The sequence below is a fragment of the Lolium perenne genome, chromosome 5 (genome assembly GCF_019359855.2).
Source record: "Lolium perenne isolate Kyuss_39 chromosome 5, Kyuss_2.0, whole genome shotgun sequence".
NCBI classification, from domain to species: Eukaryota; Viridiplantae; Streptophyta; class Magnoliopsida; order Poales; family Poaceae; genus Lolium; species Lolium perenne.
This window is the reverse complement of record NC_067248.2, coordinates 54613203-54638851: the sequence shown is the minus strand read 5'-3', so window position 1 is coordinate 54638851 and position 25649 is coordinate 54613203. Positions and strand designations below refer to the sequence as shown.

Genomic DNA, 25649 nt, shown 5'->3' with positions numbered 1-25649 from the left:
CTGGCTTCCTATGTGGGCCTTGTTCTCCTCCTTTTACTACAACAATCATTGTATGAAAAAAACAAATCAACCCATTCATATATGAGTATTAATTACCAGCAAAAAATAGGAGTACTAATTTCTAGCATGAATATTGATAAAGAAATGGACAACACTCAGACCCTCCACAAATACCATAGGGTTCATCAACACATAATTAATCGGAAAGTAGTATTACATAAACTATAAAAAACAAGTGGACAGAGGCATACAGCCTACCTGGGTTGGCCGGGAAACGGGGCCGAACTTAGCTTCCGACGGCTAGACTTGTGGCGCCGCTGTCGTTGTGGTTACCGGGGAGACGTTTGAACCGCCGGCCCTGTGAGATGTAAATAAATGTAAAAACAATTAGAAAATAAGAATCAACTGAAGGACACCCCGCTAGAAACTTAACCGGACGAACCCTCGCCCTTGATGGTGGTGTTTGCATCATCATCATTCATCAATGTGATGCTCTGGTTATGCAGTTCTACAGAAAAGCCTTTCTGCTCATTAAGCCTGTCAAGCTCGGCAGTAAAGGTATTGATGCCTTGCTAAAGATAAAGGCAGATCTTGTTCTCGAACAACAAATCTACGTGAACAGGCTCAAACTCCAGGGTGAGGGAGAGCTCATTCCCCAGCTGGCTCCCTATGTGGGCCATGTTCACCTCCATTTGCTGGCATGATCATTGTATGGATAAAAAATAATCCAACCAATTCATATATGAGTACTAATTACAGGCAAAAAATTAGGAGTGCTACTAATTTCTAGCACAGATCTTGATACAGGAATGGACATCACTGGGACGCTCCACAAATAGCACAGTGTTCATCAACACATAATTAAACGGAAGGCCGTGATTACATAAACTACTCCATCCGATCCCTTTTAGTAGTTAACTCGGATTTAGTAAAGTTGTATTCTCCCTCCGATCCCTTTTAGTAGTTAACTCGGATTTAGTAAAGTTGTATTCTCTCTCCGATCCCTTTTAGTAGCATCTAGCACCCAAGCCGAGGGACTGCACGTTGAGCACTGGTTGCAGTATATGTAAAAAAGAAAAGATAACAAGGGAAATGCCTGGCAGGGTCCAGAGGTGCATTTAATCGGACGTTGGGATTCCATATTTTACACCATAGAGTATGTGAACATAAACACAGAATACAATCAAGCGCTTAGTGTTTACATAAAGGGCCCTAACTGAAGATTGGAAACGCAAGCAAGTCCCTCTCCGCCAAATAATATTATATATCGTCGTTAGGGCCGCCCTAGTGAATCCCCTGAATGAAAAAATCCCATAGTTGGTAGCCTAAACCCGCCGCTCTAGTCCAAATAGGAACCTCCGTCCGAAGAGTCCCTGTTGACAACAAAAATTAATTAATTCAGTACTGCATAAACCGCAATTTCCATTAGATAAACATGAAGATTAAGATAGACGCATGTATCACCTATCGATGCGCACCTAGATAGTCAGCTCCGTGCACGGTTCAAACCATCTCAACGACCATCGTAGTTCCGAGTCTTCCGATGTGCTGGCTGCGCGGCGCCGTCCTGCTCTTTGCCAGAAAATTGACCGAATACTTGGACTCCATTGAACCGATATCAAAGCGCTTAGGTGATGGCTTGCCGTGCGACCACAAATGCACCCTGTACTTCGGCCACACGCACGCCGCCGACCTAACGCACTCAACGGATAGGCTGGCCAGCACGAATCTATTCTCCGGATTGACATGAATATATGTGTGCGAGACGAACACGGTACCATCGTTCCCGTAGACGATGACCGGATGTCTTGGCTCTGGCGGTGCCAGCACCGGGATGATGAACGCCCTCACGGTGCCGTACGGGATCATGTCCACACAAATCGAATGGATTTCTATGAGATGGGCGATGAGCACTGCTGGCGAGGCAGCGAAGTCGCAGCCGGCCTCTGTGCAGTCGCACGGGCCGTGCAGGCACGCGAGCTCGTGGTCGTGGAGCCCGTTGTAGGCGACCACGCTCCCGCGCCCGTCATGGGGGCACTCCATCCTCTTTAATTTGCTTTGAAAAGGATATTGATGGGGAGGGGAGGGGAGGGGTGAGTGGAGAAGAAAGATGGTGGTGGCTTTATTAACTAGATGAAACCCCACGCGTTGTGGCAGAAAAATAAGCTAATAGGTAGGTGATTACATGTGAGGCAACTGCATAGTTAGGTTGACCCTTTGATCATACCTTTGTTGTAATTCAATGGAAAAGAATAACAAAATTATGCAGTCATTCATATACATCAACTGTCCATTATCCCTAATTTGTTACAGAAGGTATGGCAAAAGCTTGAAATAGAAAATTAATGTACTGGAGGAAACGACAAACCTTCGGCAACACCCTCTGTATTAGAGTCATGGTAATTCTAGTGAAGGAGTATCACTGAACAAAACATTTGTCCTTGTTCTTCGAAAATGATGAGGGAAATCTAACAAATAGTATAGGGTTATCATATACCCTATAGGCATAGAGGGGAAACAAAACGCTTACTCGCACTATTTTGAACAAAACGCTATTTTGAACAAAACGATATACAGAATGGAATGTAGGAGTATATGATCAAAAAGGTAAAGCAAGTTGTAAAATCAACAGTGTAAGAATCTTAGCTCGTGAACTATAGAATACATGTTGGGGGCCTGGGACTTCTGAACACAAAGAAAATGAATTTGGCCTTAGTCCTGAAGTGGATCTGGCGGTTATATCATAAAGATGACACGATCTGGGCTCGTATCATGCATGCCAAATACCCAGACGCCTCGGATATCTTCTCGGGCTCTGGCCATGGAGGCTCTCCGCTCTGGAAAAGCTTACATAAAATTAAACATCTTTTCAAGGTCGGAGCTAAACACGAGGTGAGGAACGGGAGGCGCACTAGCTTCTGGAAGGACTGGTGGATTGGGAGGGGTCCCAACATGGAGTCCTTTCCATGGCTCTTCGCCATCTATGACGACCAAGATATCTCAGTTGCAGAAGCTCTCAGCCTCGATTCCCTTCAAGTCCGCTTCCGCCGTTCGCTTGATCAGGAAAACTTGCAGCTTTGGGGTGAGCTGCAAGACTTGGTGAGTCAGGTGCTCCTCGCCGATGGCATGGATAAGGTCTCCTGGCACCTAGAACCGAATGGCTCTTTTTCGGTCAAATCTATGTACACCCAACTCTCCCAGGGTAAGACTGTCGCCCATCACAAGGACATGTGGAAATCCAAAGTACCGCTTAAAATCAAGATTTTCTCCTGGCAGTTGGCGCTGGATAAGTTGCCTTCGGGACAACAAATTCTGACTAGACACGGCCCTTCCAATGGTCTTTGTGCCCTCTGTGGCGCCCCGGAGGATGCAAGCCACATATTCTTCGCTTGTTCCCTGGCAAAGTTTGCTTGGTCGGTTTTACGCCAGCTGCTGGGGTGCAACTGGTGCCCGACCAACTTCGCCCAATTCCATGCCATCCTCTCTGGTTTCTCTGGATATGCTAGGAGGCTGTTGTGGGTGCTCTTCCTGGCGCAATCCTGGGCCCTTTGGAATACGCGAAATAAGCTTGCGATCGAAAAGAAAGTTATTTCTAACCCAGCTGAGATTATTTATAAATTTTTTTTTTTTTGAAGCTGTGGAGCCTAAAGTTCAAATCAAGAGAAAAGGAGGGGCTAAACTGGATGGCACAAGAGCTAAGGGAGCTGTACGTGCACTTGAAGCCCGCGGCGGCATGAAGAAGTAGCCTCCTCCTGGTTCGGGACTTGGGCGTGTGAGGAATCATTAGTGTTATCTTTATCTTGCCGTGTGTTCCGCTATGTTGGATCTTCCCATGTCGTGTCTGTGTGGCTAAGCTGTACTACCCAGCAGTTTGTAATCCTAACTGGCTACCGTAAGGCTTTATTAAGTTAAAGTCGGGTAAATCTGCCTGTTATCTAAAAAAAGAATACATGTTGGGCCCCTAGTTGCATCCCTCGCTCGTGAATCGAAGCCATGAGAATGAATTACTCCTGCAAAATAATAACGATGCAAACCATTGCCCATGAAAAAACAAAGGATTAATTTTAAAAAATATGAAAAGTAAATCTTGGAAGATAAAGAGAACAAAAAGAATTAGCATCCCGAGAGGGTAAGCAGGAAGATGAATTATGTAGCCCCATGAATTAAACTGAAGCGCTTGATTGTACTCTAGAAAGTTTCAAATGGTCTATATTTATGTTTTAATGTATTGAAAGTGGTGAAGTAGACATAGAAGTGCAGTGGAGTATAGTACTAGTACTCTACTACACTTTATTTTGGGTGCAGTGAAGCCTCGCAATAGAGGATATATAGCTAGCTTCTTTGCGGAGAATCTTCATGCATGTCTAGAACACCCTAGCTCCATATCGGATTATTAATCTTACACTTAGCCCTGGGTGATCAGTTTTTTGACTAACAAAATATGCATATGTAATAACAAAAAAACTTCGGTTCAACGGTAGTATGATTGATGTTATATAGTTTAGATTATGCAGGTCTTATATGCGGCCAAAATACAAGCGTAATAAGACTTAAATTCTCACCATATTTATGGAGAAAATCATTAGCTTAAAAAAAGATACTACCAAGGATACAAACCGGCCGTTCAAATTGAACAAGCTAGATTGGGTATTGCCCCGGGAAATTGTATCCCACATGCCAACAATAGTAAACCTGATTGTTTACAAGTACGCCAACATTATGTGGCTTGATTAAATGTGCATTACACTTAAAATGCCTATTTATTTATTTTGTTTTAGTAGTCATATGACAGTGAAGGATCTAGAGTTGCATTAATCGGCGAATTGGGTTACATATGACATAGACTAATTCATGGTAAACATAAAATACATCCAATCCCTCAACATTTTTAGATAAAGGTCTAAGTAGTAAAGATTGGAACATCAATAAGGTCCTTCCCCACAGAAGTAGATGACCACCTCCAACACTATGGCCGTCCTGACAAGAACCATCAACAAAACGTCTCTTTTAGTCCTTGTCCTGAGTACTTTCAAGCCGGAAGCCCCAGACACACCCTTCCTAAGGCACCCTATAACAAGAAAAACAAATTAATTCAGCATTACTTAAATCCGCATTAGCATCGTCCCAATAAGATTGAGGGTAGTGTTATGTTCACTCACTCCTTATCGATGCACAAATAGATAGTCAGATGCTTCGATGATTCATTGCCGCACATGTACCGCGGAGGCACCGAGAGGAACGAAGTGACATCTCCCAAAGAAACTGTGCCCGGAGTCGGGCTGCTCGTCGGCTCTAATACCGCCTTCACCACGTCAAACAAATGTTCCCCGGTAAGCTTACGCGGCCCCGGCATCTGCGGGCCGTTCGCCCACATCGTCACCCTATACCAGGGCAAGATGCACGCCGCCGGCCTGACGCACACGAAGGATACTGCGGTGTCCATGCCGCAAGGGTGGATGTGCAAGGCGAACAATACGCCATCCGTACCGTAGCCGATGAACTGTCGTTTTGGCGAGCCCGGTGCCGGCACCTTCAGATGAACCAATCTGAAGTCCTCGTCGTACGGGAACCTATCCACAACGGTCAAGTGGGCTTCTTTGAGGTGTAGGATGAACGGTACCTGCGACTCGGCGAATTTGCAGCCGGGGTGCGTCCAGAAGCAAGAGCCGTGCGGGCACGCCATCATGTGCTTGTCTTCCTCGTTGTAAGGGAACTCCCTCCCGCACCAGTGGTTGATGCACTGGATTGTCGGCTTCAGAGGCTGCTTCTTCGGCACAGGCAACTTCATAGTCTAAGGTCTGATGAGGGATCAGAAAGGGGCGCGGGGGGTTGTGGCGGCAGCGGCGCGAGCGAGGGGGGAGCAGTGAGAACTGAGAAGGGAGATTGATGTTTATGGAGATTGATGTTTCTTTATAGAGGGCTATTCTTTTAACTCGAGCCTCTAGACTGGTGGACACATGACTTGTGCTCACTGAAGTGTGGGACCTCACGCATGGGAACCACACGTAAGTGACAGACCTGTTGGTGTACTGGGGTGATTATTATAATGTATTAGTACTCCATAGTTTCCTATGGATCCAAGGGTAGGAAAGCCAAGTTATCTCATTTACAAGACATTATTTTTTCCATGAAGCCAAGTTAACTCAACTATCAATTGGTATATTTTGGTTATATTCAAACTTTTACTTGAAACTAGGTGGTCATGCCATTCTACTACTCACCTAAAACTTTTACCGCATGAAGGGTGGGGGGGTGATGCTATCCTGGATTTGTGGGACCCAAAAAAAACTCGGAAATATGAGCAATGCATCAAAAAGAAACACATTCGCCCCCCTCCCCAAGTGATTTCACCTAGATTTTAAATCAAGGCACACGTGATTCAAAAAAAGCAATCGAAAAACATGGATTATTCATCATTTTGTACATATAGCTAGGGAAAATACCAGAGATGCCACACCAGTGTTTTAGAGAAGAGCCCTCAAGTAGATTGGAACCATGTTGGACTTCGTCTAACTAAATTTCCTCCAAAATGCATGTGAGCTTGGTAACACTACACAAGAACCATGCCAAACTTTTGAATCATGGCCTAATTTTATGTATATATTTGCAACTTTTCATCATGCACGCATGAATACTTTGCAAAATATGTGCATTTGGTGTTGTCACCCATAAATGTGTTTTTGCTTGTCTGCCACCAACCAAATTTCCATTCGCGGGGAAACATGCATGACAAGATGACCATTTCCAAGGTTTCATGAATTATCTCAATGTGCATCCATATATATATACAATTTCTTGGGCTAAATCCGATAAAATGCAAATTTGAAACACTGTGTAGATGAAGTACAGATCAAAAAAATAATTTAAAAAATACATGGGTGTGTGACCTAAATGTGTGGATCGAGCCAAGTACATTTTATATAATAATGGCCAAACACATGCACCGCACCCTCCTACTAGCACAAATTAAAACAAGCAGGGCGAGAGCATCGTGAGATTGATCGACCTATCTAAATTTCAAAACAAGCCGAATTAAGTTATTGTGGGGCTTGATAGAAAAGATCGAAACAAAGCATGCATAGTCATATCATTTGTGGTTTACATAATACCTCTATGAGCAATACCAAATAAACATGGCATATATATATACACTTCTATTTCTTAGACAAGAACCCTGCATATTTTTTTGAACCATGTGTTTAAGGCCTCGCTTCCCCAGAAGTGTGTGTGGCAGCATTGCATGCTAGGAGAAAACAATGCCAAACATTTGAATCGCATGACTCATTTTTTGGTAGTGATATATAGGTTTATGGTTTATATACAAGGTTTAGGGTTAGGGTCTAGGGGTTTAATTAGGGTTTAGGTTTTATAGAGATTCACATCATCTATTTCATTTCACATTTGTGATGTACAATACTACATACCTAAGTAAAATCGATCCTTCTTAGTCACTCCAAAATGAAGCTCGTGGGAGGTTTTTGGAATTTCCATGTTTGAAACCTAATACCATTTCTCTTCATGCTTGACTTCATAAGACAGAGTTTAGGGTTAGGGGGTAGATACATGATTTTTCTGGTTTGAATATGTCTAGATCGACCTTTGTACGTTTATCAACTTGAATGCTTACTGTATAACATAAGAAGTCTATGTTCTTTGGTTTTTCATTTTTTTCATTTTTTTGAATTTTTATGCCCATTTGAATTTTGGTCAAATCCTAGGTTAATTTGACCAAGAGTTAAACATGTTTAAAATATGAATATGAAAAAGTAAGCCCGTATCCTTTTAGTCACTCCAAAATGAAGCTCTTGTGATGTTTTTAAAATTTCTATGTTTGAAACCAAAAACCACTTCTCTTCATGCATGGTTGACTTCATAAGACAGAGTTTAGGTTAGGGGTAGATACATGATTTTTCTGGTTTGAATATGTCTAGATCTTGTTTATCAACTTGAATGCTTACTATAGGACATAAGATCGAAGACTCTATGTGCTTTGATTTTTTTATTTTTATGACCATTTGAATCTTGGTCAAATCCTAGGTTTGACCAAGAGTTAAACAAGTTTAAAACATGAATATGAAAAAGTAAGCCCGTATCCTTCTTAGTCAGTTCAAAATGAAGCTCTTGGTAGGTTTTTAAAATTTCTATGTTTGAAACAAAAAACCACTTCTCTTCATGCTTGACTTCATAAGACAGAGTTTAGGGTTAGGGGTAGATACATGATTTTTCTTGTTTGAATATGTCTAGATCTTGTTTATCAACTTGAATGCTTACTCTGTGACATAAGAAGACTATGTGGTTCGGTTTTTCATTTTTTTATTTTTTTTTTGAATTTTTATGCCCATTTCAATTTTGGTTAAATCCTAGGTTTGACCAAGATTTAAACAAGTTAAAAATGAAGCTTGTATTGATCCTTCTTCGATGTCACTCCAAAATGAAGCTTTTGGGAGGTTTTTGAAATTTCCATGTTTCAAACCCAAAACCCACTTCTCTTCATGCTTGAATTCATAAGACAGAGTTTAGGGTTAGGGGGTAGATACATGATTTTTCTGGTTTGAATATGTCTAGACCTTGTTTATCGACTTGAATGTTCTTACTAAATGACATAAGAAGACTACGTGCTTTGGTTTTTCTTTTTTTTTGATTTTTTGAATTTTTATGCCCATTTGAATTTTGGTCTACGGGTTGACCAAGATTTAAACAAGTTAAAAACATGAATATGATAAAGTAGGCATGTATGGATCCTTCTTAGTCACTCTAAAATGAAGCTTTTGGGAGGTTTTTGAAATTTTTATGTTTGAAACCAAGAACCACTTCTCTTCATGCTTGACTTCATAAGACAGAGTTTAGGGTTAGGGGTAGATACATGATTTTTCTGGTTTTAATATGTCTAGATCTTGTTTATCCACTTGAATTCTCACTTTGTGACATAATAAGACTATGTGCTTTGGTTTTTCCTTTTTTTTATTTTTTTTGAATTTTTATGCCTGTTTCAATTTTGGTCAAATCCTAGGTTTGACCAAGATTTAAACAAGTTTAAAACATGAATATGAAAAAGTAAGCATGTATCGATCCTTCTTATTAGTCACTCCAAAATGAAGCTCGTGGGAAGTTTTTGAAATTTCCATGTTTGAAACCCAAAACCACTTCTCTTCATGCTTGACTTCATAAGGCAGAGTTTAGGGTTAGGGGTAGATACATGATTTTTCTGGTTTGAATATGTCTATACCATGTTTATAAACTTGAATGCTTACTATATGACAAGACTATGTGCTTTTTTTTGTTTTTCTTGTTTTTTTGAATTTTTATGCCCATTTGTATTTTGGTGAAATCCTTGGTTTGACCAAGAGTTAAACAAGTTTAAAACATGAATATGAAAAAGTAAGCATGTATCCTTCTTAGTACTTCCAAAATGAAGCTCTTGGGAGGTTTTTAAAATTTCTATGTTTGAAACCAAAAGCCACTTCTCTTCATGCTTGACTTCATAAGACAGAGTTTAGGGTTAGGGGTAGATACATGATTTTTCTGGTTCGAATATGTCTAGATCTTGTTTATCAACTTGAATGCTTACTGTATGACATAAGAAGACTATGTGCTTGGGTTTTTGATTTTTTGATTTATTTGAATTTTTATGCCCATTTGAATTTTGGTCAAATCTTAGGTTTGACCAAGATTGAAACAAGTTTAAAACATGAATATGAAAAAGTAAGCATGTATCAATCCTTTTTAGTTGCTCCAAAATGAAGCTCGTGGGAGTGTTTTGAAATTTCCATGTTTGAAACCCAATACCATTTCTCTTCATGCTTGACTTCATAAGATAGAGTTTAGGGTTAGGGTATACATGATTTTTCTGGTTTGAATATGTCTAGACCTTGTTTATCAACTTGAATGCTTAATATATGACATAAGAAGACTATTTGCTAACAGAGGGAGTAAGCACTCTACCTATGAAAAGTACCAAACAATGCATAACAAAATGTTTTTTTCGAGTAATACTAGTTCAGAATATTTAATTTTATATTAGCAAGCCAAAATCGAACCCCGTAGTTGGATTTTTTTGAAATTGATCAGTAGTACTAGGCAAAACCCTAGTTTAACTTATTTAATCATATATTCGTAGGTCCATTTTTTATGTTTTTATTATTATTACTAGGCAGCACATGTGTTTGCCCCTCCAGTGAAACTCGGAGGAAGAGAGATCGCACGGGAGGAGACGAAGGGAGAGCAGTCACGGGGCCCCTCTTATTTATGGTGTCTCCCCTTTTTCGGGTGATGATGTTGCTTTTTGTGCAGGGTTTGTCAGAGCGCAGGATGTGCGAGCGAGTGAGGCCGAGAATGAGAGAGATGTTTTTTTTGGTGAGAGGGACAACCGTACGATCCTGAAGGACCCAGATTTCCATTACGCATCAGAGCACAGTTTACAACATGACATAAAATAAACAAGAAATTACGTCTAAATCCCGAAGATTTACATGGTAGCCACCATCCGGATTGATCCTCGTCGTAGCTATGGCACCTTTCAAGGTCTTGATGCCTCGATAATTGGAGAGAGGGACGGCAGCCAATGGAGGTGGATAATTGGAGAGAGGGAGAGAGAGAGGGAGAGAGAGTCTTGATACCTCTCTCTTGACAAAGAAGATGATCGGGAGTTTGCCTACCTAGCGTGCGTGACTTGTGTTCACTGAAGTGTGGGACCTCACGCATGGGAACCACACGTAAGTGATAGACTTGTTGCTCTAATAACTCGGGTGATTATTATACTGTATTAGTACAAAGTTTCCTATGGATCCTTCTTAGTCACTCCAAAATGAAGCTTTTGGGAGGTTTTTGAAATTTCCATGTTTCAAACCCAAAACCCACTTCTCTTCATGCTTGAATTCATAAGACAGAGTTTAGGGTTAGGGGGTAGATACATGATTTTTCTGGTTTAAATATGTCTAGATCTTGCTTATCAACTTGAATGCTTACTATATGACAAGACTATGTGCTTCCATTTTTTTATGCCCATTTGAATCTTGGTCAAATCCTAGGTTTGACTAAGAGGTAAACAAGTTTAAAACATGAATATGAAAAAGTAAGAATGTATCCTTCTTAGTCACTCCAAAATGAAGCACTTGGGAGGTTTTTAAAATTTCTATATATGTTTGAAACCAAAAACCACTTCTCTTCATGCTTGACTTCAAAAGACAAATTTTAGGGTTAGGGGTAGATACATGATTTTTTTGGTTCATTATGTCTAGATATTGTTTATCAACTTGAATTCTTACCGTGTGACATAAGAAAACTATGTGCTTTGGTTTTTCATTTTTTTGATTTTTTTTTATTTTTTATGCCCATTTCAATTTTTGTCAAATCCTAGGTTTGAAAAAGATTTAAACAAGTTAAAAACATGAATATGAAAAAGTAAGCATGCATCGATCCTTCTTATTAATCACTCCAAAATGAAGCTCGTGGGAGGTTTTTGAAATTTCCATGTTTGAAACACAAATTTACTTCTCTTCATGCTTGACTTCATAAGACAGAGTTTAGGGTTGGGGTAGATACATGATTTTTCTAGTTTCAATATGTCTAGACCTTGTTTATAAAATTGAATGCTTACTATATGACAAGACTATGTGTTTTTTTTTTGTTTTTTCTTGAATTTTTATGCCCACATGTATCTTGGTCAAATCCTTGGTTTGACCAAGAGTTAAACAAGTTTAAAACATGAATATGAAAAAGTAAGCATGTATCCTTCTTAATCACTCCAAAATGAAGCTATTGGGAGGTTTTTAAAATTTCTATGTTTGAAACCAAAAGCCACTTCTCCTCATGCTTGACTTCATAAGACAGAGTTTAGGGTTAGGGGTAGATACATCATTTTTCTGGTTTGAATATGTCTAGATCTTGTTTATCAACTTGAATACTTACTGTATTACATAAGAAGACTATGTGCTTTGGTTTTTCATTTTTTGATTTTTTTGAATTTTTATGCCCGTTTAATTTTTGGTCAAATCCTAGGTTTGACCAAGAGTTAAACAAGTTTAAAACATGAATACGAAAAAGTAAGCATGTATCGATCCTTCTTAGTCACTCCAAAATGAAGCTCGTGGGAGTATTTTGAAATTTCCATGTTTGAAACCAAATATATACCACTTCTCTTCAAGCTTGACTTCATAAGATAGAGTTTAGGGTGAGGGGTAGATACATGATTCACTACAAGAAAAGTTCTGATAGACAACGTCTCAAAATCGTCCGCTAAGGGGTATTTTTCGTCGCCTATGGGCCTAACCCGACGATATGGGTTCCGTTGTGGAAACTGCGTCAGGCAAAGTCCAACGACGATTTTTTCGGTCCGTCGCGCTTGGGCGCCCTTCCGCCACGGAAAATCGGACCGTTGCGGAAGTGTTTTCGGGAGCCCGTTGACTCGCGACGTCATGCAACCGACACGTGGCAGACGCCGTTAACCGCGATTAACGGCGTTAACCTACGAAACCCCGTGGTAGATGGTAGGCCCACACGAGGCTCCGCCACGTCTTAAGCGGGCCGGGCCGTATGACATAGTTTGACCGGTCAACTATATAGCTGGGCTGGTCCATTAGTTACGTGGGCCGGCCTAACCTCTAAGGTTGATCGGTCAAAACTTAAATGGGCCGGCCCATTTAAAAGGTGGGGTCCACCTTACAAAGAATCGGGCGCCCAAGAAGCAAGTGGACCGGGCCAAAAACACAGGTGGGTCCCACTTTCCTGTTAAAAGGCCGGCCCATTTAGTGTGTGGGGTCCACCGTATAGCAAATGGGCCGGCCCAACAAGCTAGTGGGCCGGGCCAAAAACACAGGTGGGTCCCACTTTCCAGTTAAAGGGTCGGCCCATTTCGTTTGTGGGGTCCACCATACAGCAAGTGGGCCGGCCCAACAAAATAGTGGGCCGGGCCAAAAACACAGGTGGGACCCATCTTCCTGTTAAAGGGCCGGCCCATTTAGTATGTGGGGCCCACCATATAGCAAGTGGGCTGGCCCAGCAAGATAGTGGGCCGGGCCAAAAAACACAGGTGGGTCCCACTTTCCTGTTAAAGGGCCGGCCCAATTAGTATGTGGGGTCCACAATATAGCAGGTGGGCCAGCCCAACAAGATAGTGGGCCGGGCCAAAACACAGGTGGGTCCCACTTTCCTCTTAAAGGGCCGGCCCATTTACCATGTGGGACCACCATATAGCAAGTGGGCCGGCCCAACAAGATAGTGGGCCGGGCCAAAAACACAGGTGGGTCCCACTTTCCTCTTAAAGGGCCGGCCCATTTATTATGTGGGGTCCACCAAAAAGCAAATGGGCTGGCCCAACTAATTAGTGGGCCGGCCCAGTAGTTGGTGGGGTCCACCTTAAAGCAAGTGGGCCAGCCCAATTAGTGTGTGGGGTCCACCGTAAATCAAATGGGCTGGCCCAAGAAGTAAGTGGGCCAGCCCGTTTAGTTGCTGTTTATATGCCGGCATAATATGCGCTTTAGGATTTTGCGGGCAGGCACATATGTGATTTCGCTTAATTGGGCCGTTTAAGGGATGGGAATTCGTGATTTTGATACTGAGAATATTTACGCAGCATTGATTTCTGTCGGATAGCCTCACTTACCACAAGCACCAAAGAAAAAATGCGCGAAAGAACTATAAAAACTAACTAAATATTACATCAGCTGCAAGGCATTGAAAAAAATATTACAGAACCCAGAGAAATTGAATGGTAATTAAACCTAGCAATACAATGAAGCGATCCGGCAATCTTTTAAGTTGTCCATGCAAAAGACCTATATCTGAAACAAAGACATTACAAGTTAAGACAGCAACAATGGAAAGGCAAAGACACTACAATATTGTTTGGCAAAGAATTTGGAACTCATCATTTCGTCGTTATAACAAGATCATTGTAATGCGCACAATAAGCAAACAAAGAGTGCATGCCGCATACCAACAGCCAATATAACAGAGCATGTTAGAATGAAACAATGAGACTTACTACTTGTCGAGTCCCATGCAAACCAACATGTTCAGGGGAGTACAAAATTGGCATGAACAACATAGTAGCAGGCTATAAATTTTGTAACAACGATCGAGCAAGATGAAGTTATGATGGCTACATCTACAGAGCAGGGAATGTAAACCAAAAATAGAAGTTACGATGGCAAAAGCTAAAGAGGAGGGAATGTGAACCAACATGTGCCAAGTGCAATTACTTCACTTTGGCCGTGAACTAAATAATACTCCTGAACTTATAGTGAAGGGGATGCAAATCAAGATGTTTCGGGATATAAACTTGTAATGAGCAACACATGGAGGATAGTTAATGCTTTGGAGCTTAGGATGGACCAGATACAGAATATAGTGGGATCACCTGTTAACTTGTATAAGATGGAATGCAAACCAATATGTTCAGCTTTCCATATGTGAGCGTCATGCCAAGTCAGAGAAACAAGTCAATAATGCAGCTTTTGAAGAACATGATGGCACGCAAAATTATTATCTAGTAGTATGACAAGTTTATTTGTACTACAGGCTAGATAGCAGAGTGATAGCATGCCAAACTAAGTCCTTACTTTGTTAGCTTACAATGAACTAGATACAAAACAATGGCATCACCTCGTAGTACAGGGAATGCAAGCCAACATGTTCATGGAGTAAAAAATTGGCACAAACAACATAGTAGCAGGCCATAATTTTTGTAAAAACGACCGAGCAAGATAAAGTTATGATGGCTAGATCTACAGAGCAGGGAATGTAAACCAAATATAGAAGTTACGATGCCAAAAGCTATAGAGCAGGGAATGCGAACCAACATGTGCAATTACTTAAAATTGGCCATGAACTAAATAATAGCAGGATGTTACTATAATACCTACAGTATAATTTTTGTAACAACGACTGAGCAAGATAGAAGTTATGATGGCTACATCTACGAGCAAGGTGGAATGCAAACCAAAATGTTCAATCGCTTAAAGTTAGCAATGAAGTAGAAAATAGCAACGTGTTACGGTCATAGCTAGGAATGAACTAAAAGAGCTTCAGACAAACAAGCATCTGAACCTTAACATGGCGCTAAAACAAGGGACTTACATTAGGAGAAGCACTCTGTGGGAGTCACAGCAGATCTTCCTGGGGTTGATAGATCCGGTGATGAAGTACGCTACATGTGCTACTTGGGGTTGGAGAGACGGCCATTACACTTCATGGTTACTCATCTCATCTGCAAAAACGTAACGGCGCGTCGTTAGCACAAACAGGTTCCCCCAAGATTAAACAAGAACTTGCAGGCAAGCAATAGAAAAGCGACAGTAGAAGAGTTTAGATCATGCACTGCGCCGGTGAAGCAGATCCGGTTCATGCACAGCGGTGTCGGTGAGCAAGATCCGATGCGGTGGACGACGGATCCGGCGAAGCGGCTCCGGCGGGGTGGACGATACCGCAGCTGAAGCGACTGCGGTAGACTGCTGGATGAGCATATGGTTTCGAGGTTCGGCGGGGATGATCCGGTCCGGTTGATGACGGCGTCGATGAAGCGGCTCCGGCAGGCAGCCGGATGACGAGGATCGCGAGGGCTCGGGTAGGCCAGGGAAGTCCGGCGGGGATGTTCCGGTGCGGTGGTCGTGGAGGTGGTAGAGAGAGGGACTTGAGAAGTTCCGGTGGGTGGTCTCAGATGAGAGACTGAAGGAAATGTATTTTTTTTGGGAGGGTTTCCAGGCTAGGGAGGTGGTGATCGAAAAAATGACGGGCAAACCCCTCACCAACCGACTTTGCTGTCATCTCCACAGGGGTAGAATGGGAATTTGGAAGCGTGTGAAATTTTTGTATTTTGTGGGCGGGAAGTTTTGCCGCTATGAGATTTTGAATTTCGCTAAGGTACAAGTATAATGATAAAAAATTGTGAGACCGTACTAGTACCTCTGTTCAAGGCCGACTGTAAAATCAAATCATCATCAAGTTGAACATCGGTTACTACCATGATCATCATCGGACACAGATCTGGTGACATGCACCTGAAATTGGTGCATTCGTTGCAAAGTATAATGCTAAAAAAATTAGTGACCGTACTAGTACTTCTGTTCAAGCCCGAGTGCAACATCAAATCATCATCACGTGGAAAATTTGTTACCATGATCATGATCTATCTCTAAATTTGGCGCATCCGCTAAATCTGGCAAAGTATAATGATAAAGAAATTGTGAGACAGTAGTAGTACTTCTGTTCATGGTCGAGTGCAACATCAAATCATCATCACGTTTAAAATTTGTTACCATGATCATGATCTACCTCTGAAAATGGGCGCATCCGCTAAAACTTGCAAATTATAATGATACAAAATTGTGATACCGTACTGGGACTTATGTTCAAGGTCGAGTGCAACATCAAATCATCATTACATTGAAAAGTGTGTTACCATGATCATGATCTATCTCTGAATTTGGCGCATCCGCTAAATCTCGCAAAGTATAATGATAAAGAATTTGTGAGACAGTATAGTAGTACTTCTGTTCAAGCCCGAGTGCAACATCAAATCATCATCACGTTGAAAATTTGTTACCATGATCATGATCTATCTCTGAATTTGGCGCATCCGCGCTAAATGTTGCAAAGTATAATGATTAAAAAAATTGTGAGACCGTACTAGTACCTATGTTCAAGGTCGAGTGCAACATCAAATCATCATCACGTTGACAATTTCTGTTACCATGATCCTCTATTTGGGGATGCTGCTCCCACACCACACCAGCGGCCCCAAACGGCAGCCATTTTAAAATTAAAATTGACATTTAAAAACCCAAAATCATACGAAATTTATACCAAAGTAGCTCGACTTTAAACATAACTAAACTTAAACTTAATCCTGGTCAACGGGCCGTCGGTTGGGGCGCTCGACGGCACTGCCTCGTCGTTGTTCTTAGCCATTGCCGCCTGCTTTCGTGCCCGCTTCTCCTTCGTTGCTTCGCGCATCTGGCGGTGGAGCATGGCGGCCGGCGGCGCTGTCCCCGCGCTTCCAGCCTTTCCCGAGAAGCTTCGATCTCGGCGCGCCTCGCCTGCTGGCGAGCGAACTCGTCCTGGTGGCGATGAGCGTTGAGCTCTGCGAGCTTCTGTCGCTCCGCCTCCTTGAGGCGGCGTCCCGCCTCCTCCGTGCCCGCTCGCTGGCCGGCGCGATATCTCGAGGACGTGCTCGAGGTTCGCGTCGTTGACGAACTCGCGCTCCTCCTCCCTCAACCGCTGGTATCGTTGTGCGTTCAGCGACGCGAGGATCGCCGCCGCTCCGGGTCGGTGGGGGCACGGCGGCTCGCCCGATCGCGCGCTGACTCCTCGATCCGCCGCCTGCGCTTCCGCTTCGCTACGTAGACATCGTGCCGGACTCGAACCGTGGGTCCTCGTCCTCGTCGGAGCTGTGCTCGTCGTCGGCCTGCAGCTCCGGCTCCGGCTCCGGCTGCGGCTGCCGTGGTGGTGGAGGCAGCGCGCGGCCGTTTAGGCCAAGCATCGAGTAGGTGGTCTTCAGACGGCGCGGCATCTTGATGTGGAGAGTAGAGAATGGAGCGGCGGTGGTGGACGGCGTACGTCCTATATATCTAGCGGTGGCAACTGCCCACATTCTACGGCGATCGGACGCCGCGTGGCCGCCGCTGCCTCGGTTTCGCGCGGGAGGCCATTTAAACGCCGACGACCAACCTTCCCGCGTCGTGGCTGGGCCGATGCGAACCGTCGCGTCCTCTCGGGGATGCCGGAGATTCTACTGGGCTCGAAAAATGGCCGGCGCCGTTTGGAGCGCACCGGTGCGAGCCATAAAACGACGCCGGCCCCCAAATCGCTATCAGGCAGGGCCGCCGGTGGAGATGCTCTGAATTTGGGGCAACCGCTAAATCTTGCATAGTATAATGATAAAAAATTGTGAGACCATACTAGTAGTTCTGTTTAAGGCCGAGTGCAAGATAAAATAATCATTACATTGAAAATTTGTTACAATGATTGCAAACTATAGCAATAACAGGAAAAAATGCTCAAGGATTACAATAACATGAAAAATTCTCAAATACAACAAGTCGAAATAACTCAAATGATACAAGCCATACAAATGGCATCATCGGCAAAACTGCATTTCTGTTAGGTAGAATTCATCGGAGTGCAAGTAACAGCTGGCTTTCCATTAGATCTGCAGAGTAGATTATTAAGGATCTGCTCAATCCAAGCTTGCCTATTTTTCAATTCATGTATCTCATTGACTGTTATGATGATATTTGAATCTATTTCATCTCTTTGCTGCTGAATTATATCAAGTGATTCGTGTGCAAAGGCAGCGATTGTTTGCGCTGGAATGGCTGGGACAGTAGCTATCATCTGACAATCAGATGAATTGGCATTGTCACGGCCGTGTCGTGGAAAGACCTGGACACTTGATGTACATGCCCTGCCATCTGCCTTCCTTGCTCTATTCAGGGGCTGAAAACAAGACAGTGCAAGTTACAAAACCATACAATTTGAGAAAACAACCATACTATTAGTTGTCACAGATTTTTGCAAAGCATCAAAACAGATGGCAGATTTTCACAAAGCACAAGGCATAATATAACAAAGCAAGCTATCAACCCCAATGCAACAGGCAGAGCAACCGGATGGCAAATATGAACAAAATAAATCAAGTAACTAGACAGTCTGTGCCTAATAAAATAAGCCAGGAAACTGCATAACAGCTGTCTATTAAAATTGACACTTGGAAGGGGTGCTTCAGATCCCTTAAGTTCCACAAAAGTGGTAGCCAGACATTCCCTAAATTTCATTATTTTAATCATCAGCCAGCCATGGGAATGCCTCAGATAAAAGAGAAATATATCCATTTGGTGCCAAATATAAACGAAAGGTGACCAATTAAGACAGATTAGACAGCAACCATTCTGGGATTCATATAAACTGACATATTATTTCAATGTTTAACCCATGAGCGCAATATAAGGGAAGGAGAAACAAACAAATGAACCATTTTGTGCCTAAAAATAAAAGATGGGTCAGCCAAAAAGTAACAACAAATCTTATTTATGATACCTACTGAAGGTGGATTTCCTACTACAGAAGGTGGCATTGGATTAATCAACAGTGAAATCCGAAAAAAGTCTTACAAAAAACAAATATGCTCATTATATCCCACAACAAGCATGCCAGATAGTCGCAAGGTTTATATGTTTTAATCATCAGTCAACTCAATGAATCAAGGACTAATAACCAATTGAATCATCATCTGACTCATATTCACCAAGCAAAACATTCTTATCATTATGGAAGAAATCCAGAAGACATAACAGTATGAGGAAGTGCATGAGCAATCAAACATTATGTGGCTAGAATAAAATGCCAGATCATTTAAGTTAAGCAGAACAATTAAATTGGTTTAATCACGATCAAACAAAAAAAGATTAGACAGGCAATAGAACAAGTTTGAGAAGCTAGCAGGAAAATGAACAAGACGTGCAGTCATACAAATAGCATGATTTATTTCAAACCAGTTATCCTATCTATATGGAGAGTAAATGTGTTAAACACAAACTGGTTCCAGCACGATAAGCATATCAATACAAAAATGAAAGGTACTTACTGGATTATAGGGGTGATTCACTCCACAATTTGCTGTGTTCCATGTGATAGTGCAACATGAAATTACAGCAAAGAGTTAGGGTTGCAGCTCTTGAAGAAAAAAAAACAATGAAGAATTTAAATGTACCAGAGCAATGAGTTCACACATGTACTACAGGATGGCAAAAGGATAGCAGAAAGGAAATAGTAATTGGCATTTACCGTCATTGTTTACAACAAAACAGATGGAAATTATAATGTAAAACCTTGTGAACTCAGAAGAGCACAGAATGGCGGAATATAAAACAACATTTTGCAACGAACAAAACAGACGGCGGCTATGGTCCCAGCACACAACCTGTCACCTGAGAATAAGAAAAGCAAACAAACATGTAGGTTTCCTAACAAAAATAGATGAATTACATAGCATGCAATTACTGTTCTAACATTAGGACGAACTAGATGGATACTATAGGGGTGTTTCTTGAGAGTTTATAGAGCAGGGAACGCTTTGCTAGTCTTAGTATGAACAAGACAAAATTAATACTATTTTTTGCAACACACAGTACAATCATAGACGCTCACACGTACATACATACACTCATCACTCAGGCACACACACTACCCCTTCAAGCACCTTCAGGAAACTGCATCCAAGAAACTGTTCCGACGGGTATTGAGATTGACGAAGTCACCACTAGCACCACAATGTCATCGGGAACGCCGCGTCCCACAGAAGAATATTCCTCCATTTTTGAGACACCAAAGCGTTAAATGGGGGTGCCATCGCCCTTCCTAACCATCCAACCACAGGTTGGTTCTCGATGATTTGGTACTTGACATGTACTACATGATATCTAAAATGAAGTCGGTGTCAGGCTAACAAGCAAGGTGCGGCGTCGTTGCTTGACGTGAGTCGGTGTGATGCCATCACAAGATGAAGTGCATGGTCCATGTGATCTGGATTAGGGGATACTAGCATAATACCCGTGTGTTGCAACGGGTTAATAACGAAAGATGGCTCCCTCCAAATATAGAATAAATGGAATATAATCGCAATGTCTATGTCCAGAATGTGTGGCCACATGGTCCTCATTTTTCTTTAGAATCTGTGGTACGTCAGTATCATACAATGTGCTTATTTTTTGTCATCACTGAGACAACTCTGATGCTCGATCGACCGATCCGAGTTGATCAATCGACCGATCTAATTAACATGTTTGAACAGACGATCGAATAATTCATAGTATTTATTGAATGATACTCCCTCCGTGCCAAAAATAAGGCGTCTAAGGATTAGTTAAAAGTCAATGTTTTTAAAGTTTGACCAAGTTTACACACAAAAAATATAAATATTTACAATACTAAATCATTATCAATAGAGTCACCCTAAAGTATAATTTCTTAATATGTCAATTTGATATTGAAAATGTAAATATTTTTTAAAATATTTGGTCAAAGTTCGTAAGGTTTGACTTTTGAGTTTTGACCAATCCTTAGACGCCTTACATTTTGGGACGGAGAGAGTATATCGTAAAAGGTGCCCATTTTACACCATCTTTTTTAACAAAACACGGTACAATATAAATGCTCACTAAATGCATACTCGCTCCTACGAACGCACAAATGCACATGCAATCTCTATGAACACCTTCAAGATACTTTGTCTGAGAAACTGATTTGTCGAGAACACACGTCGATACGTGGCCCCAACTGAACAGATATTTCTCTTTATTAATGAAACACCCACGCATGAAACATGTTTTTTTAGGGAGAATGTCACTGCGCTCCAAAACATGTGGTTGATTCTTGTGACTAACCTCTTAAAAGCTGCAGGGTATGAAAGCTTTGTTTTTTTTAAGGATTTTTAGTTGCATAAGTGTTGAGATTTGTATGTCCTACGAATTTTAAAGGGAAAATGCATGCACGTGCAAAAATTAGGAAAAGAAACCTAGAGTCATATAGATTGTCACTGTATGTTTGCGAATGAAAGAAAAGTTAGAAAATTTAAAGTAGCACGGCAAGAGGAGCCTAATCAATGGGTCTCTTTTGGCCTTTTTCTTTTTTGCCGATTGTGTCGATCTAACCGGGATTGCCGAACACGCGTTGATGAACTACGGCAGAGGAGAAAGGACGGATCACCTGCCGATCTTTTACAGAACTATGCCAGAAAGGATATAAAGATTGACCGGTACAAAAACCATCTCCATCAATCTACGCTCGTTAAGGAGAGGGTTCCTTAGAGAATTAAAAGGGGAGCGAACAAAAAAGATGTGTGGCTGGACCGATCTATGCTTGTCTTACCGATTAGAATTAGGAAAGGGATGCTGATTTTGCTACCTAGTGCTACGGATTGGATTTTGGTCGTGACCTAACTAATCCTGATAAGAACTCCTCATGGAGCCGGTCACGCTGACCTTACTTTTTATGTTCGGGGTGAGTTGTATACACGTTTGACGTACCATCACCAACCACCGCGGCCTATTTTAAATTTAATAGTAAAGATAGTTTATATGACAAGATTATGGGGGGATTGTTAGTAGTAATCTTATCAATGTGGTTGGCTAGTAAAGGAGCTAGCTTAGTCATGAAGTATCCAAGGTATGTAGAGAGAACTGTAGAATGGGGAATGTTCTAGAGTAAGATATTTACGAGTAGTATGAAATATCTAGAGTTTGTAGAGTATTCTAGAAGTATGGTATAGGGTTTGGATTCTGGCACATGGCAACAATCTATAGGGTCATGTACAAAAATTTAAATAGAGTATCACCCGTCCCATGTAAGTAAGCTTTGTACCACTGAGATATCCAATAAAGCTTCCTAGTAGTAGTAGCCCCTGTGTAAGTGTATGTGAGGCACAAGCTTCCTAGTATTATAAGCCCCGTGTGTGAAGCACATCAAGACAGAGAGCTCGAGGAGTGGCATGGGCAAATGCGCAGGATCCTGCCATCTGCCACGCGCATTGAGAGCGGGGCGGAGCTGGATCTATGGGACACATTCTAGTTGACCAAGACATGCTTGAACCTTCTATGGTAACAGACCAAAACGTGTAGGGGGGAGGGGGTCTGGTTACCTCGACGGCGGCTTCGTGTAGTCATACTCGGCATCCTTGCGGGTCACGTCGACGACGGGCGGGGGTGCTGCGGTTGCGGTGGGCGTCGGCGTCGAGGAAGCAGATCTGGGGCGGTCGATGATGGGTTCGGGGAAGCAGATCTGAAACGAGGGAGTCGGTGAAGCAGATCCGGTGCAGTGCACGGCGTCGTTGGTGAAGCGGATCAGGTACGGCAGACGAGGGAGTCGGTGAACTCAGATAGTGCAGTGCACGGCGGCGTTGGTGAAGCGGATCTGGTGCTGCGGATGAAGCAGTCGGTGAAGCAGATCCGATGCAGTACACGGCGGCGTTGGTGAAGCGGATCTGGTGCTGCGGACGAGGGAGTCGGTGGCCTCAGGTAGGTGAGGTGGTATGCCGGCTAAGTACGGCTGGGATATTCCGGTGCGGTGGTCCGGCAGGTGAGAGATGATGGGCCTGGAGTATTGCGACAGATTTTTTGCGGAAATGGGGAAGACGAATGGAAGGCGGTAGACTATATATATCAGAGGGGGTGTGTAAATTACGAACGAGACCCCAACCAACGCCGGCTTCACTTGTCTGCCTTTGCGTCATTGCTAATAGGGTCGAAAGGGAATTCGAAATATGTGTATGGAGGCGGGAGTTTTGGCGCTCAACTCGTATTTTGAATCTCCCTGGTGTATAAGCAGTACAGTATACTAGATATTGAATCATAGACCAGGGAAGACAAGTACAAAGAGTACAAAAATACTGTAATGTCTACATTGCATGATGCTGATCTACCTTGCGTTAGTGTTTGTACTTTGTAGTGGTAGCTAAGTGGTGCAAAGAAGACATATTTGTAATTTCTACAACTTAGATATGTCTTTATACATCCGTATTAGACAAAACTAAGACACCTCCTTTTAGACGAAGGTAATATTAATTTTGAATCTCTTTGTACTAATGTTGATGATTTTTAATAGATCTTCAGAGTTTCGTAGAAAAAAACTAGGCTCCTCTCGAGAAACAAATAAGCATACAATTAATTAAGTACGTGGGCGGTTATTATTATTTTAACAGGGAAACTGCATTCGTGCCCTATGGCCCGTCATCTTCAAAACCGTCCAAATGCATGCATCTAGCGACGGGCGGTTTCCAGGCCCTGGCGTGGCGGTTAACATTCGTCTTCCTCATTTCGTCTTCTCCCTGACACTCTCGCCTGTGCCCCTCTCTCTCGCTACCCTCCATGGAAGCGTTCTACCAAGGACACACTTTCCTCGCTCATGGAACAACCACCATTACGGCGAACTATACCAATATGGCGTCTAAGGTGGAGGAACACATCAACAAAATCGAGTTGATACTGGAGAAAGAAGACTCGTACAAAATTGTTGGCCTAGACGTAGAGTACACCTATGGGCCTGAACAGAAGGCTGCCCTCATACAGTTGTGCATGGGCACAGACTGCCTCCTGTACCAGATTTCCTCGGCCGACCAGCCCTGCCCCAAACTCGCTGACTTTCTTGGCAGGCCTGACATAACATTTGCAGGTGTTGACATCGGCAACGACATTACCAGGCTTGGGCGTTGCAACCTCTCAGTGGCGAACTTCGTGGACATCCAGAAAAGGTGGAAGCCTGCCGATTCCACTAGTAACAATAAGGATTCGTTGGCTGACTATGCTGCGGCCATTATAGACAGCCAGTACAAATCTATCATGAAAAAACTTACGAAAGAGGAACACAAGCTGTGGAAGCAGGTGCCCTTGTCCATGAAGCATATCCTGTATGCAAGCATCGACGCATACGCAACATATGAGGTATACAGGCGAATAGTGAACTTTGAGAAGGGTCAACAAAAATTGGCGGAATTCCAGGACAGCGGGAGTAAGAAGAAGAAGAAGAAGAAGAAGAAGAAGAAGAAGAAGAAGAGCAACATGGTACAGGCTGTGGAAGCTGAAGAGGAAGACCACTGAAAAGGATAGCCTAGTGTTAAAAGTAGTACAGGACTAGTATGTATACGATCGTGTGTGTATGCACCCAGTGATAAGTAGTACAGTATATTTTATCTTGCAAGTAGTTTTAAAAGTAGTACAGTACTACTGTAGTATGTACGATCGTGTGTGTATGCTCCCAGTGTCATGAGTACATAACTGATGATAATAATACTAATATGTATGGTAGATCTTTTTTTTTATCTTGCATACTCCCTACGATCCATAATAAGTGTGCCGTTTCACTCTAACAGCATCCACTGTGTTGTCCACAACAGCTATCCTCGTCCACAAGCAATAAGTGTAGTCCATGCCCATATATAGAGTGGACACGTACAAGCTTTTGGTTGCCCATAAGTAAATAGTAATTATTTTACTCTGTGCTCTGTCTTGCATGTGTGTACTTCTAACAAATATGTGCGTCCCAGCGTGTGCCAAAGTTAACCTTATACTGAGTATATTGTACTATAGTATTACTCCCTCCGATCCACATTACTTGATGCTAAAATGGAAGTATCTATAGTTACAATATGTCTAGATACATCTACATTAGAGTCATCTAAACCATGATTAAGCCGAACCTCTGCCCCAAGACATGACATCTCTTCTACGTAGTAGAATGCTCTCCGTCCATAATAAAATATAATCAATGGATGGGACTGGATACCTTTGTTGGGAAGGTATCGTCACCTGCCGAGTAGGGTGTATGTAGGCATCCTATCACGATCCAGTAGTAATATCCATCTCCCAAAGCTGACCCAGTCTATGTATGTGTCTTGTCTTGTCGATCCATGGACATGGCACCTACGAGGTACTCCACTGCTGATGATTTTGTAGAGTACGTATATTTATATGAGCACGATGCTTTGTACAAAGTTGTCCCGGTCACCTCAAGGTTGCATTAGCAGGACGAAAAACAGTTAGTCCCTTTCTATATAAGGAGTACTTATTTTGAGGATTAATTGTTCTCCTTCTCGATGCGAATGTAGAAACGCAGCAGCTTGGAAGGTCCACCAAGCACCTGGTACAGCGGCGGTACCGAGAGGA

General features: G+C 42.5%; 2 protein-coding genes across 2 annotated transcripts; one reads left to right on the top strand and one right to left on the bottom strand.

Moving 5' to 3' along the window:
* Positions 1-1503: 1503 nt before the first annotated feature.
* Positions 1504-2043, bottom strand: LOC139831485 (uncharacterized). The gene has a single exon (XM_071820770.1). It carries the CDS (start codon positions 2041-2043, stop codon positions 1504-1506), a length of 540 nt encoding a protein of 179 aa, XP_071676871.1.
* Positions 2044-2952: 909 nt separating this feature from the next.
* Positions 2953-3737, top strand: LOC139831484 (uncharacterized). Its single transcript, XM_071820769.1, has 2 exons — positions 2953-3519; positions 3636-3737. The coding sequence occupies exons 1-2, from the start codon at positions 2953-2955 to the stop codon at positions 3735-3737; spliced, it is 669 nt and encodes a 222-aa protein (XP_071676870.1).
* The last annotated feature ends 21912 nt before the right edge of the window (positions 3738-25649 follow it).

What these genes read in the sequence shown, in the direction of transcription:
- LOC139831484 (XM_071820769.1), top strand. Translation starts at nt 2,953, where the DNA reads ATGGAGTCCTTTCCATGGCTCTTCGCCATCTATGACGACCAAGATATC. An exon ending in ATGCTAGGAGGCTGTTGTGG is followed by an intron (nt 3,520 to 3,635) that starts GTGCTCTTCCTG and finishes TTTTTTTTGAAG; the next exon opens with CTGTGGAGCCTAAAGTTCAA.
- LOC139831485 (XM_071820770.1), bottom strand. Translation starts at nt 2,043, where the DNA reads ATGGAGTGCCCCCATGACGGGCGCGGGAGCGTGGTCGCCTACAACGGG.